This window comes from Cibotium barometz, chromosome 55 (assembly GCF_041138505.1).
Source record: "Cibotium barometz isolate CiBa-2024 chromosome 55, ASM4113850v1, whole genome shotgun sequence".
Lineage (NCBI taxonomy): Eukaryota > Viridiplantae > Streptophyta > Polypodiopsida > Cyatheales > Cibotiaceae > Cibotium > Cibotium barometz.
Window position 1 is genome coordinate 19527838 of NC_141100.1, and position 15444 is coordinate 19543281.

The 15444-nt window shown below is 43.1% G+C and overlaps 1 protein-coding gene across 1 annotated transcript in view; it reads left to right on the forward strand.

The window, feature by feature from the left end:
• The first annotated feature begins 390 nt into the window (after positions 1 to 390).
• Positions 391 to 15444, forward strand: part of LOC147607484 (uncharacterized) — a 29127-nt gene continuing 14073 nt past the window's right edge. Inside the window, exons 1-5 of the mRNA XM_086790654.1 lie at positions 391 to 1107; positions 1641 to 1815; positions 13019 to 13102; positions 13256 to 13497; positions 13721 to 13955. Of these exons, the coding sequence (XP_086646780.1) occupies positions 884 to 1107; positions 1641 to 1815; positions 13019 to 13102; positions 13256 to 13497; positions 13721 to 13955 (960 nt within the window). The 5' untranslated portion in view covers positions 391 to 883. The remainder of the gene's footprint in view (positions 1108 to 1640; positions 1816 to 13018; positions 13103 to 13255; positions 13498 to 13720; positions 13956 to 15444) is intronic.

Below are 15444 nucleotides of genomic sequence, written 5' to 3' on the forward strand. Positions count from 1 at the left end.
TCAACCTAATCACGTGACATAGTTCCATCTCTTCTCTATCTCTATATATATTATATAAAGGAAGAGTTTCACGAAATTGCCATGTGGCAAAAATTTGGAGGTTCAGGGAGTTCGGAGGTTCGAGAAGGGGAGGTGCCTATTACTCTAGGAATTTGAAAAATATCAAGCTGGGAATTATATATGTGAGAAGCAACTAGTTAGGTAGAATGTAGGTGCCATTTGAGTGAGGGCAAAGTTTAAGTACTTGTCGAGGCGGGCCTTCGATGGGAAAGGGACCTTAATCTAATTATCAAAACAAAATGTTAGTTGGAAGAGTTAACCCTACACCATTAATTTAATTAATTAAGCCGGCTGGGGGAAAGAAAATGAAATCTTGGGACTTTAGGATAAATCAAAGGTTAGGAGAAGCTTTCAGAGCCTACCAGGCCTACTCTTGCTCTTCTGCAGTCCGCCTGCTTTCTCCTCTTCACAACACCTCTTTCTCCTCTTCACCACACCTCTGCTTCTAAGTAACTCTAATCTCCTCTGTGTAACCCTAATTTCCATGCCTGCGAGCTCCCCCTCATTTCCTTATCCACATATCCCGTACTTGCCTGCCCTTACCTCCATTTCCGTTACCTGTGAAGTTTACCCTAACCTCCTTATCCCTGAACTTGCCCTAGCTTCCATATCTGCTCTTCTCTTGAAACCCTAGTTCTTCTCTCTGCCTCGGCCTTCTGAGATTTTTCGCCATGTTTGCAGTCCTACACATTGCCCGCGATCGATCGCGCTCGCTGCACTTCTACCGCATATCAGGCCTTTTCCCGCCGCGCCTGTCGTCTGCAGCTTCAATCGAACGGTGAGAGATTCAGCACAGCGTGAATCGGACGGTTGGGATAGCGGGATGGAGGACTCGAGGAGCTGGTTTCAGGGGTTTCAGCAGAGGGCGATGGCTTGTCTAGGGATGAAAAAGGGATCGCATGGCTCTGACAGTGACAGGGATGGAGCTAAGCCTGTGGCTGAAGAGCTGCCTTCCAACATCACCAGGCAGAAGGTCGCTGCAGCCAAGCAGTACATCGAGAATCACTACAAGTCCCAGATGAAAATCTTGCAGGAGCGGCGAGAAAGGTACCTTCCTTTGCTATACACACTTTAATCCTATGTTAATCGTGATAATAATGAGACCCTTGCTTTTGCTAAATACAATGTAACCTCAATGCTTTCTTAACCACGACAATTTAAAATCTTTTGCATGTTTTAGGGACCTAGGAACTCTAAACAAAAAGTAACCTCAGTGCTATCTTAATCGTGACAATGTAAGAACTTGATCCTTTCTTACTCGTGATTATCATGGATCTGCTTATTGCCTTTTCATGTTCCCTGCTGCAATTTAGCTCTATCGGTCCGATACCATGCATATCAATTGGTTTATGTGGTTATCATGGATCTGCTTATTGTCTTTTCATGGTCCCTGCCAATTCAGCTTGATCGGTCTGATACTATGCATATGATTATCATGGATCTGCTTATTTGTTCCCTGCTGCAATTCAGCTCCATCGGTTTGATACCATTCATATGCGATTGATTTAGGGAATGCAAAGTCACCATAACAACTTAGCATGGTTTTTATTTTGACATCGGCACGATTGTTGGCTTTGCAGGCGGATTATACTGGAGCAGAAGCTTGCAAGTGCTGATGTTACCGAGGAGGAACAAAACAACCTACGTAAGGATCTAGAGAGGAAAGAGACAGAATACATGCGTATACAGAGACGAAAGATGGGTGTTGATGATTTTGATCTTCTGACCATAATTGGGAGGGGAGCATTTGGAGAGGTGCCATTTTCTGCCCTTTTCTGCAAACCATTTAGATAAGCAACATGCCATTGACATTAGAAAGCACTGGTGTAATAGATTGCCAAGCTGAACAAATCGGGTATACAAACCATTATTATAGAATCCTAAGAATTGGTCCTGAAGTCGGGTTCTTTCCCTGACCATGATTGGAAACATTGTCCCCTGTTGAAGCCTGTGCGCAACACAGCCCACCTGTACTGGAGCCCATGTTCTCTCCATGCAGCACTCCTTTCATCACAGGTTTTTGCAAACACGTGCCTGAAAGCTTTTATCATTGGCAACAATTGATGAAGGTGCAGTCTGTAATGTATTGTTCAATACCAGAACCCAGTCCCATATGGCTGCTGGCAGATTCATACTAGCTGGATTTGCCTCACAGTGTGTACATCAGCCCAGGTCTATACAGGTGCCCACACAACCATCGGCACCCATGTGTGGACTGGCTGGAGGGCGGACCCCCAAATGTGAATATGGCAGGAAGGTTGGGTAGGTCAAGCAGTGAAAAGTGGTGCAAATGGGCCACAAAGGTGCTAGAAAAGTGCTTTCACCATCCTAAAAGTGAGCCTAAGGGTGTTTTAATAGGTGAAAAATAGGAAAAAAGGATGAAACTGATTGCAAATAAGTTTGTCCACCAAATCCCACTTGTTCCCTCGTTCTTCTTTCTTGCGATAGGAGCTTTCCTTCACACAAGCCAACCTTCTATTAGTGCCAGAGCAGCTAGGAGGTGCTGATTTCAGTCGCAAACGTCAGCAGCAAGCTTCCTCTTCCATCTTTAGCCAGCATTTGCTTGTAGATAGAGGTTCTCTGGCAACTTGAGTCACAAAGATTTGTTCTCAAGTAGAGGTTAGGTTTTCTCTACAGTTTTCAGTCTCGAGTCATTTGATAGGCTTTGTATACAGAGCGTTTGCTATGTTTTGTAATAGAAATATAGTAGTAGTTGTCCGTTCTTGGTGTGTGCTTATGTTTTGTTAAGTCTACTGTTCTGTTAATCATCTTTGTTAACACCTGCACTCAAAGACTAGGCTAACATTTGGTATCAAAGCCCAGGGTTGTACAAATTTATACTTTTTTTTGCATTCCATTTGTATAGCGGTAAGCTGGTACAGTCCGGGAAGCACATTCAGGTTTGTAAAAAGTTATCTTTTGGGTTCCCTTTACCTGTTTCTGTTTTCAGCTATGCTCATGGATGAGTAGATGGTAGCCTTGGCTGATATGCTGTTATAGCTTGGCTTGACAACCAGATAGCGGCCTTTTGGCAGAAGTTCCGGGTAGGGCTGTAAAAGTAAAGGTAGACTTGGGATAGTCCCAAGTCAAGGATGTAACACCAACTTAAGAAGGGCAAGGATAAAACCGATGAAGGAGCTGATAAGGCTATAGTGCGTATGGACAGTTTTAGTGGGGGAATGTCAAAGTTACAACTATGCTAAGAAGAGTTCGAAGTTACTCCACCAACGGGGTGGGTAGACACTCCGAAGTACTGCATGGAAATGGTGGAAGCAATGATCGCATTACCGCCATTCGATGCCATCAGGGAAAGAAGCAGCCAATAAGATAACCCAGGCTTCCAAGTGTAAACACAGCTCTCTAGGGTAGAAGGGTCTAGAACCCAAAAAATTATGGAAGTTCAGTGACAGATGACATCTGTAAAGACTATAAATAGGGGGTGTCCTGTCGTCGTAGGGTAGCTTGAGTACATTGTGTCATTCAATACAGTCAGTTCTATCCGTAATTTACGGAGCAACTGTGTTGTCTACTTATGTTCTGTACTTTGTCTTAAATATGAATACAATCTTGAATCTACTGTTTCGAGTTCTACTTCATGTTATGTAACCATTGAAGCATCTAAGTAGTCATTCTCGTATGTAGGATAATGTGGTAAGTGACCTGCACTGCTCTAGAGTACATACTCTAGTGTAGCCACAAGCAACCGGTCAATTCTCTTTTACTCTCATTCTTTGCTGCAGCTGACAAAAACATGTTCCCCTTATGTGGTGGCCGACAGCCACTTGGTCCATCCACAAGTCTTTCCTGCCCACACTAGCAGCACAAGGTCTTGAATCTGGTTCTAAAACTGGTTCTTTATTTGTTGCCCTTGAAGGAAATAGCCCTGGAAATGAGCATGCACATGTCTTGCACATGACACAATAATAACCCAAGACTCACTTATATAGTGCTTATTGTTGCTATAAATAACAGTCTAGTCATAAATAGCCAATAACCTTGAATTTATTAAATTTGGACCTTAGCCATGTGAATCCACCTTGCTTTTCCTAATTCAAGGGCTCCCCTAACCTTGTTGGATTAGTCCCTAACCCCAAGGGTTAGTGCTAGGTACATAACATTCCTCCCTACTTAGGACATTTCCACTCTTGGAAATAAATGAAGGAGAATCTAGCTATACCTACATCAACTGTCTCCGAAATTAGGTTTATATGTGTCTATCAAATCGACATAGCCATGCATTAGAACGAGCATTGAAGATGTCCTCTAGCATATGACTGTGGGAACAAGACATAAAAACAGAACTTTCTGAGGTCCTTGAAGAACATAAACCATTCTTCAATCCTCCAACTCCTCCAACTCCTCATGGAATTGGACACTTGAAATCGTTGAGGTCCTTGAAGAACATAAACCATTCTTCAATCCTCCAACTCCTCATGGAATTGGACACTTGAAATCGTTGAGACAGCTGTTTGCTAGCTACAACATTTGCTAGGGGATAACAACTTATCATAGGCAAACTCGACCATAGGAATGTACCTTTCCTAATAAAACGATCACCTGGAGCCATATTCCCAAAGGATAATCCCAAAACTTGATTTCACCCTCTCCGACTGCCCATGAGACCAAGGACGATTAGAAAAAAGAACAAGTCCTTTGAAACTTCCGATGACTTCTTGTAGAAGCACTGACTACCTTCCACCCTAATAGGTGGAAGATCCCTTAGTCTCGGTTTAAATCAACAGAGTTTTTACATAGCTCTCTCAAGGAATCATAGAAGTGAGCACTAAACCGGGTGAAAGATTCACCCCTCCAATCCTAGCAACCCCATCTAGATCACCCTTCCGATTTTCTTGTGAAGTCATGGTAAACTTTGTCTACCGTAGGGTAACTATCCTGCATAAGGATAGGATATAGCAAGGTTAGAAAATATAGATACACCTAGAAACTCTACATGCTGTAGATCCTAGTGTCCTATGCTACTAAGATAACACGCTATATAAAAATTTCCTTATCCATGTTCCCCGCTCGAGATTGCAACTCTCTAAATCTGTGTACATGCCAAAATACATGTTTGTCATATCCAAGTCTGCAAACTTGGACATCACATCAAACTCATCCTCCGCGTGGAGAAACTCATTTTGAAATGTTTCTTGAAATCTGCCCAAGTAGTGGGCTTGTTCTTCAGTTCTCTCCACTAGTGAAGGCTTTCCATTCGAGGAGACCTTGTACCATCTAAATCTTTTGGGTATGCGTTGAAGGATGGAACTTAAAGTGAACCCAATGGTTCAACTAGGAATCAACAACCTCCTAGGTTATACCACTCTCCAAAATATCAAGCATGGGGCTGATGAGTATGGCTGAGAGGTCTCCCTGAGCTACGTCACGTGGAAACGTAGCTCGATGGCGATGGAGCATGTCTTGCATCTGGAGTTGATGAGGGGATTGTGGCCGACGTCTAGGGGACCGAAGACTCCGGGCATGCTGAAATGTGGAGGCCTGTTCGGAGAAAACTCCTCTAGGGCGAGGTGGGTCCACAAGATCCATTGTATAGGTGTCCTTCTCCTCTTGCATCCGGAAGAAGTTGGCTATGGTTGGTTGGCGAGGGAGGGGTTGGGGTGGTTGTGTTTGCGGAGCTCGAGCAAGAAGAGCCCTGGGTAGCATTGGTTGTCCGAGAAGTCAATGATCCTGGAAATGGCTAGTGAGAGAGAAGTGTGAGTGACTCAAAATGATTTGATCGATATGTAAAACCTTCACCAAGTACATGCTTTTGTAGGCTTCAAGCCTTATCTTTTGACCCATAGAAATCACATGCACACGCGCACACTCAATTGATGACACATGGCACCCATATCGAGATTAGTGGCCTAATTTGGTAGGGTTAGGGGAGCCCTTGGATTAGGGAAAGCGGGTTGGTATGGGTGGCTAAGGTGGATGATTAGTAAATCTATGGTTATTGGCTATATGGGTTTATTATTATGTGTCTTGACTATTGGTCTGAGCCTAGATCAGAGTAGTTGTGCTCCTGCCATGGACTTGGTGATTCATAGGTGGTCTTGCCATGGTGAGTGGCTTGGCGTGTGAAGAGCGGAACCTTAGCTCCGGCTTGGGGGTGATTCGGATGGAATCTATTGTTGGGAGCATAGTAGCGACACGTTTCAAAAAACGCGTTTCAAAAACGCGTTTGAAACGTTTCAAACCTTTCGCAGAAGTTTGAAACGCGTTTCAAACTTTCCCATCTTGGCATGTGAAAAATCAATACCATATATGATATTTATATGCCAGAATATATGGGATCATTGATAGCATTGATAAAATGATAACATGTTGAATATATGCATGCTTGTATGATGTATCAGGATTTAGTAATAAGTATGTACTATCATCTATGCATAATGGGCCCATGGCCCATGGGATAGCAAATGCCAAATATGCCAAGGCAGTCATCCATGTTCAAACTTCAAACTCAAAGTTTCAAACTTCAATCCTAGATAAAAACAATGCAAGAAAGAAATGAGCCATGGTGTATGCTGAATATGTGCAAACTACAAAGTTCAAATGCCAAACTTTAACTTCAAAGGTTGCAGGCTGCAGCCTGCAGGTTTCAATCATGATTCATGAATCAACAATCATAGATAATACTAAATAGACAAATCACATGACACAGAGTCTCAATGGTAAATGCTCATCATGATTCATAAGTAAGCTCAAGAGTCAATGGTAAATAGTCAAACACAATCCGTGTCACATGTGACACACAATACATAGTACAAAATAAAGTAGAAAATAGAATCAGGAGTCAGGACTCAGGAGTCATCCTCCTCAGACGGAGATGACTCCTCCTCCTCATGGTCATCTCCATCCTCTGATGTCTCTGACTCTGTGCCGGAAGAAGACTCTGCCTCAGCTCCATAAATCTCAGGTTCTGTAGCCGTAGCACTCGTAGAAGCTCCATCTCTAGATGCATGCACTCGTGTGATACGAGCTGGTGCCATCAACTCCTCGTAAAGCATAGCATAGATGTCACGCTCCTCCTGAGGAATATCCGGTACATCCTTCACCAACTCTATGTCAATCTTGTCGACATTCACTTGGTGCGGCTCGATTGGATTGCCTTGTTGCTCAATTAGACAGAGGTTGCAATGACAATAAACCAACTGTTCTAATTGAGCATTGCTCAATTTGTTCCTCTTCTTTGTGTGGAAGAGAGCCCATGTGCTCCAGTTCCTCTCACAAGGCCCAGAGCTGCAATCTTGTGAGAGGACTCGCAATGCAAGGCGTTTCTGTCATAGAAAGGACATAAAACTTTGTAAGTAGTCATGATAAAGCACTAACCTCCCATTGCATCATGATTCATGGCTATTATTGATGTAACATTTGAATACTAAACACTTACCAGTAATGGAGTACGAATCCCATATTTCTCCCACCATGAGACTGGCTGTAGCTGTGTCTCTCTTAGTAGTGCGGTGGGTCTTCCAAACACACGGCTCCCATTGCGATATACCAAGAGCTCATCCTCCAATTTTCTCAAGAGATTAATATCACCTCCTGTCCACCTCTGGATGTACTGTTGCCACCCTTCTTCCAACTCCTCGTTGTTGAACTGCTCCTCATTACGCCATAGAGGATGCAGTATATGGGCAACCGAATGGATTGGTCTATGAAACCAATTCCATCTACGGTTCCAAACCTCCCTGATGTCCTGGACCCTATTCATAGACCAAGTCACGAATAACGATTCACCAACAACCAAAGCCAAATAAACCCGACAAGTACAAAACTGGAAAGACATGCATATTGCATATCACATACCTCTCTGCCGATAGAACGGTGCACCGATTCAGGGCTTCTCCAATACGGTCCATGAACTCGTAAAGGAGACCAAGAGTGCTGCCCTCCATGTCTGTGATGCGAAGGACACTGTAAAGAGGCTGAGTGGCCTTCACAAGTGCTTTGACATCATCCCACCAACTCTCTTGCATCACAGCACGCACAAATGCCACTGCCTTGGGCTGCTCTCGATCCTCCCATGCCATCCACTCTCGTGACACAACTGTGCGGAGTAGCCCTTGCTGGACTCTCACTAGCCTCTCAATCACAATGAACATGTACGCAAACCTGGTCTTTGAGGGCTTGAGCAACTCTAGATCACTATGGGCACGGTACATGTAGAGGACTTTTAGCCTCTTGGTAACAAACCTCACCATGCTCCGAGCTATAGCAAAGATCTCAGAAATCCAAGGGATTTTAGCAACATCCTCTATCATGAGGTCAAGACTATGTGCTGCACAAGGAGTCCACACTATCTCTGGGAACTCATCCCTAACATTCTGCCCATGGACACACAATTAGAGCCATTGTCAGTAATCACCTGCACCACATGCTGAGCACCAATCTCTAACGTTGTCTGGCGTATGTGTTGCCATATAAAGGCTCCTGTCACCACCGTCCCTGGAACTGAAGCATCAATGGCATGCATAAACATTACGCCCTTGCAGGAGGACACCAAAATGTTATAAACATTCCTTTTCCGCATATCTGTCCAACCATCACATAATATGGTGCATCCATATTTATGCCATGTTGCCTTCAAAGGCTCCATCTCAAGCTGTACAAGATCTTTCTCATCTCTCAAGTGCTTCTTGCGTAAGGAGTCATATTTGGGACCCTCCCACTCATACCCAATGCGGCTAATGGCTCTCATGGTCTTCTTCCGTCTTGGGGTGCACACAATGTGAAATGACAAAGCACACTGAATAAACAACCTTGTCAATTCACGGGTGGCCTCAGCAACTGCTGCTTTCTGAAAACGAGCTTTAATGCTTGCACTCTTCAAAGAAGGCCTAATGGGCAAGGAAGACTTGTGGGCACAAGGAGCAGAGGTAGAACCTACAGCGACTCTGCATCTCTTGTTCATCACCCACTCTAGCTCTTTTGGTGACATCCTTCTCCTCTTCCTGCATGTCATCATGGCTGCTTCCAAATCCTTTCATGGCTGCTTCTTGCTCCCTCCTCCATTGTAGAAGAGAGGCTTTGATATCCTGGGGCACTTTATCACAAGCACCAATGCCTTTGCCTTTTAGACCTGAAAAATGAGCCTTTATCCTGTTTGCAGATCCACCTGAGACCTTATCACAATACTTGCACTTCCATTTTTCAGTGCCTGAACCCCCATACTTGCCCATGGGAATGACATGAGTCCACATTGAATCTCTAGCACGAGGCATTTTGGAAGCCTGGAAGGATGTTGCCCAAATTTCAAGTTTTGAAATTGGTGCAAAAATCAAGCAAAAATATGAAAACAGACAAGTACCAACCTTGCTAGCACGGTGCACAGGCCCCGAGGGGGCGGGTGGCGGAGAAATCACACGAACGAAGGCAAGCGTGGGGAAGGACAATCAACTTTCTCCTCTGTACTATGCACGGCGTGTTTTTTTGGCTCTCTGGAAAGCGACTGAATCGACTGATATGACCCGTCTTAAATAACATTAAAAAATAAAAAGCCAAGTTTGAAACGCGTTTCAAACTCCCAGACGTTTGAAACGTTCCAAACGGGTCTGCTAAAGTTTGAAACGCGTTTCATAGCAACTATGGTTGGGAGGTGAGCGAGCATGCACCCCTTCTATTTGGTACTAACCTTGTTGTTTGTATTTAGGGAGATTTTGGTGGATCTTACAATGGCGCTGAGAAAAATACATGATTTGGGCGACATAATTGAAACCACAATTAAGCCGCACAAATCTTGCTTTTGCCTTCGTTGCACATTGTGAAGTTTTGGTCCAAGTTGCAGCTAGTTGATATTGTGTTTATTCTTTCTATCTTTAGTGGTGCATATGCCAATTCTTTCTATTTGTTACGATCCTTAGTGCTAGGCTTCATTATGGCTGAGTCTGCCTTGTATCTCCCGAGCTCTGACAGTACACAGACCTTTGTATGAATGTATGCTCTTATGTGTGTGTGTGTGTGTGGGAGCATATATTGATACCAAGTTCTACACCCACTATTGGGAAGCGATGACGTTAGTGGGGATGTCGTAGTATCTAGTCCATACTATGCATGATGGAGTTGATGGTTTATTGTCTTGTGGATGACCAACCTGAGGTTATAAATTGCACTTTTTTATAAGGTGAATTTGGGCATGTTCCTGGATTCATCTAGGTATATATAACTCTGATACCAACTATTATTGTCGGCTGCAAACTATTGACTGTTGATGGTTTATTGTCTTGTGGATGACTAACATGAGGTTATAAGCACTTTCTTATAAGGTGAATTTGGGCATGTTCCTGGATTCATCTAGGTATATATAACTCTGATACCAACTGTTATTGTCGGCTGCAAACTATTGACTGTTACACAACTTCTCGGACAGGAGTGACCAAAAGTTTCTACTTGGCTTTTTGGACTTGCATCATTGTTAGAAAAAGTGATCTATGTCATATCATAGACAAGGTCAAAGGGATGTGGATGAATGTGGTGAAGGCTAGGAGTTATCCCACATGCAAAGGCAAAGCCCATATGGTACTTGGACCTATATAAAGGGTCACTTCAATGGAATGAAATACAAGCACAACATCTCAAGTCTTTTTATGAGTACAAGTTTCCATCTTGTAACCTAACTGAACTTGAGTCTATTGCACTGTTTTCCACACTCACATTATGGAGTTTTGTTTAGTCTTTAATCCACCATGATTTCTAACATGGTATCAGAGCTTAGGTTTAGTGTTTAGATTAGTGGTGGATCTAGGATTAGGAGGTTCTTAGTCATTAGGAGGTGTGATTAGTGTTAGACTTACCAAGTGATTAGGGCATCTCTTAACTTCTTTAGTTTGCTTGAGAACAAGATTGCATTAGTCTCCTTTTAGGGTTTCCATTTTTTTCCCTCTTGTATTAGTGAGATAGCCAAGTTAGGCATTAGGTAATGGTGGGTTTGTGAGATTTTTTCAAGGGCGGCTTAGATTATTTTCTCTCATTCACTAGCTCAATGCTCCAACATCCCAAGGGTAATAGGACTTCCAAAAGCAAAACAAAGAGAGAAGAAGGATTCTGATCAGTAGTCTTGTCAAAATGGAGAGAGAGAAATAGAAGGGTGGCTCATAGGCAGCACACATGGTAGCACAAAGGCGATAAACAAAGTAAGCAGCAATTGCATCAAGACCCCGTGCAGCAACATCTCCAAGTCCAGCAGAGCAGTAGAAGTCTCGAGCCGGCACACACAGTAGCTTGCGACTCTTAAGGCGTATCAGTCGACTATGAGCAGAAGCAGCGTAGATCAACCACAATAGTCGGTGCGGCAGTGAACGATGGTTTGTAGCGCGCTCCAACAAAACAGCTCGATTAAGATGTCAGTAGTAGCAACCTACAGCAGTAGGAATTGAGCAGGCAACTGTGGGCGATCGTGAAGCTTGGCGAGATGGCTCGGTGACGAGACGAGTAGAAAAGCAGCTCGGCGCGACGAAGGTGGAGATCCGTTCGGTGCGCTGAGAACTGGCAGACAAGGGCGACGTGCAAACGGTGCACTATTTTTCTGATTTGGTTAAAATATTGCAAAATCCTTTGCCATGATGTAAAATCGACCTCCATAAGAGTCTGTTCACATGGGGGATGATAAAAGTTATTTGATGTGTCCATTGTGGTGGATATTTTCACTTTGGGTTTCTTTAGCATGGACATCAACACGGGCTTCATCAACATTTGGATTATCACCAACATCAACTCAGGCATCATCAAAGATTGTGTTTTGGGTTTCTTGCCTCAAGGATGGGAATGCACGCACGACCAATCTATGTGCAATGTCAGGACGAAGAAGATGCTATGCAAAAATAAAGATGCAGATGAAGACGCAAAAATGGATGAAGACAAAGACGAAGATGTCAATGAAGATGAACAAGATGCTGTCTATGTTGATTATTATGTCATGGCTCACATGTCATAATGACGAATGAATTATGCCCTCTCTTACCCAAATGTTTATGTATGGACACTACTACCACCGAACAATGTAATCATATATCCACCTCTTATAATGATGAAGAGGTACCTGATGATGAATGGGCTTTCTAAAGCCATGATGATGCACTCCTTTACTCAAGATGTATGTTCACCTCTGACCACCGATGATGTAGGTCATGTGATATGATGTATGCTCACAGTTCTCCTACGTTGGCCATGTAGCCCACAAGGGGGGGATTGATGGGAGTTGGGTTTCCATGCTCAACACATGATGGTGCACATGAGGCACAATGTTCATGGATATGGAGTATTGGAGAGACACATGATGGTGCACATGAGGCACAATGTTCATGGATATGATGATGATGATGCTATGATGATGATGGGGTATGGGAGAGGAATGTTTTCATGTAGGAATGTTTTTCATGTCATGTCATTTTCTTTTCGCAATGTAGAAGCTATGCTCCCTATGAGCGATGCTAATTTCTTTTATGTACTGTAGAGCTATACTCCTTATGAGTTAAGCTTTTTCTTTCATGTAATGTTAGAAGCAAGGAAGGGCATTATGATATGCCATGATCAAGGAAGGGTGTTAGAAAAAGTGATCTATGTCATATCATAGACAAGGTCAAAGGGATGTGGATGAATGTGGTGAAGGCTAGGAGTTATCCCACATGCAAAGGCAAAGCCCATATGGTACTTGGACCTATATAAAGGGTCACTTCAATGGAATGAAATACAAGCACAACATCTCAAGTCTTTTTATGAGTACAAGTTTCCATCTTGTAACCTAACTGAACTTGAGTCTATTGCACTGTTTTCCACACTCACATTATGGAGTTTTGTTTAGTCTTTAATCCACCATGATTTCTAACAATCATGTCATCATTATTGCTGTTTTCTTACACTATCACTCTCAAGCAACTAGTGTTCAACTTGGGCATGAGATAATTTATTTATGACTCTCCTTTACAGCTTTATTAACATTTGTAGTGGTGGTACGCAGGTAAGGCTATGCAGAGAGAAGGCAACGGGGCATATTTATGCAATGAAGAAACTCAAGAAATCTGAAATGCTCAGAAGAGGGCAGGTATTATTGACCAGATAAATCAAGTGATAGAAGGCTTATAGATTGGGACCTCTCTTTTTACCTTTTCATGTTGACCTCTCCACCAATTTAAGATGTTATATTGCCATGACAGGGCTATGCAACTTGAACATGGTGTATTTGGGTTGTGGGCAGGTGGAGCATGTCAAGGCAGAAAGAAATTTACTGGCTGAGGTGGACAGCAACTGCATTGTTAAGCTGTACTGTTCATTTCAAGACGAGGAGTACTTGTATCTTATCATGGAATACCTGCCAGGAGGAGACATGATGACCTTGCTGATGCGTAAAGATACTCTCACTGAAGATGAGGCTCGATTTTATGTTGGACAGGCAGTTCTTGCGATAGAATCTATACACAAGCACAACTACATTCACAGGTAGGGATTTTGCTTCACATGCCATACCTTGTCTTTGTTTTGGTATAAAGTCTTGCTAACACTTCATGATTTCAAATAAAACCCAAGTGGATAGTGCATCCTACCCACATCTTACAGCTCAAACATGAAGAGAAGAGGTGGGCTTGGTCACGAACAAGAAAGTTTTGTTTTTGATTTAGATATATTCATATTCGCATTCTAAAGAGCTATAATTTTTGCACAGGGATATTAAACCTGATAATTTGTTGCTCGATAAGCATGGACATACGAAGCTTTCAGACTTCGGGCTGTGCAAGCCATTGGACTGCAGTAAGCTGCCCATGTTGCAAGAGAATGATCCAGTCATTGAAGAGAGGGCCAGGGACACCTCGAATGCAGATGGGAAGAAAATTTTGTCTGCACCAAAGCGCACACAGCAAGAACAACTACTACATTGGCAAAGGAATAGGCGCATGCTGGTATACATTTTGCTTCCTTCCTCTTACCCCATACCTGCAACAGTTTCACATGCATGTGTATTACTGCTTGCCATTCTTCTATCCTTTTAGTGCTTCCTTCATTCGTTTCTCTTTCTACCAGTTGCATGCTTTTTGTTTGTCAACCTTTTGTATTGCAAGCTTCTGGCCTCAATTTGTCTCGTTCTGTTGTAGTTTCATTGGTTTGAACTTTGATGCTTATCAGAAGGCTCCCTTAACTAGGTGCACAGAAGGTGGAGAGTGAGGAGAAAACGGTCCTTTTCATAGGTCAATCAGTGGTTGGCCTGTTTGTTTGTTGGTGGGTAGGGTGCAACGGTGCAACCCACTTGTTGAATGGCTCCCTGCCTGCATGGCCGAACATGCTGGTGGTTGCCTTAAGGCCTGCAAACTTGCTGCCCTGTTTTCATCTCCACCATTTGTGTTTACCCTGTCCATTACTCTTAATGTTTTTAGCAAGAATAAATCTTCTACATGTCTGAATGATGTGAATTGGATGGTGTAAGGTCTCCATAAAACATGCTTGACGTAGAACCAAAACCTTGACCGCGATGGATTGTGGCTAGCAACTCACCACCCAAGTTCAGTGCCTCGAACCACCCCTGAGATTGAGGTCAAATTGTCGCTGCTAGCCTACTTGGCACCGATGGCCCCAACCTAGCGACACCTAGGCCGAACCACCCACCTTGCAACTCCATGGCCATGAGATCTGCATACTTCCTTGGTAGCCCGAGGCTACTGCGTGATTACTTGACCTCTTGTCTAATAAGTTACCCCAAGGTCATTTACATAGTAATAACCCAACTATTATTGGCTCTTGCTTTATTTATAAGCTTTCCTACTTTATTTATAAGTTTTTAGCTAGTACTAGCCCTAGGCTATTAGCTATAAACTCTTAGCTAGTGTAGACCTCTTTTTGCTAGCACCAATGCTCGGATCCGGGCATCCATCCATAGCATCTATTCAAGTCTACTACCCTCTACTTAGGCCAGTGTAAGACTCCTCTTGTAGATCGTGCTACAAAGATCCAATTGCTTACTATCGATCTAACTCTCGTCGAGAGCTAATCTTAATAGGACATCTAGCCACAAAGTGCAACAAGCTCTACCATAACAACCCTAACACAGACCCATAGCACAACTCAACTGACATACCAAATTTATATTTTATTTATAAGCTTTTAGCTAGTATTAGCCATAGGCTATTAGATCTTGGAGTATCAAACAGTCCAACGGTCAACTAGTCTAGACATTTAGTCTAAGATCGAGAAGCGAAACTTCTCATCTCTCTCATGTACAATTTCAATGCATCAATTTTATTTGGCCATCGAGAGAGCGAGCTTTGAGAATAGGGGATTATCCTGGAATACAAAGGATCCGACTTGTAAAATCTAGGAGGGTTAGTATTTTTGGACAACTCCGATGGAAAATTTGTTTGCGTCATTACGTCTCAAATTGAGCAAATACCAAGAGTT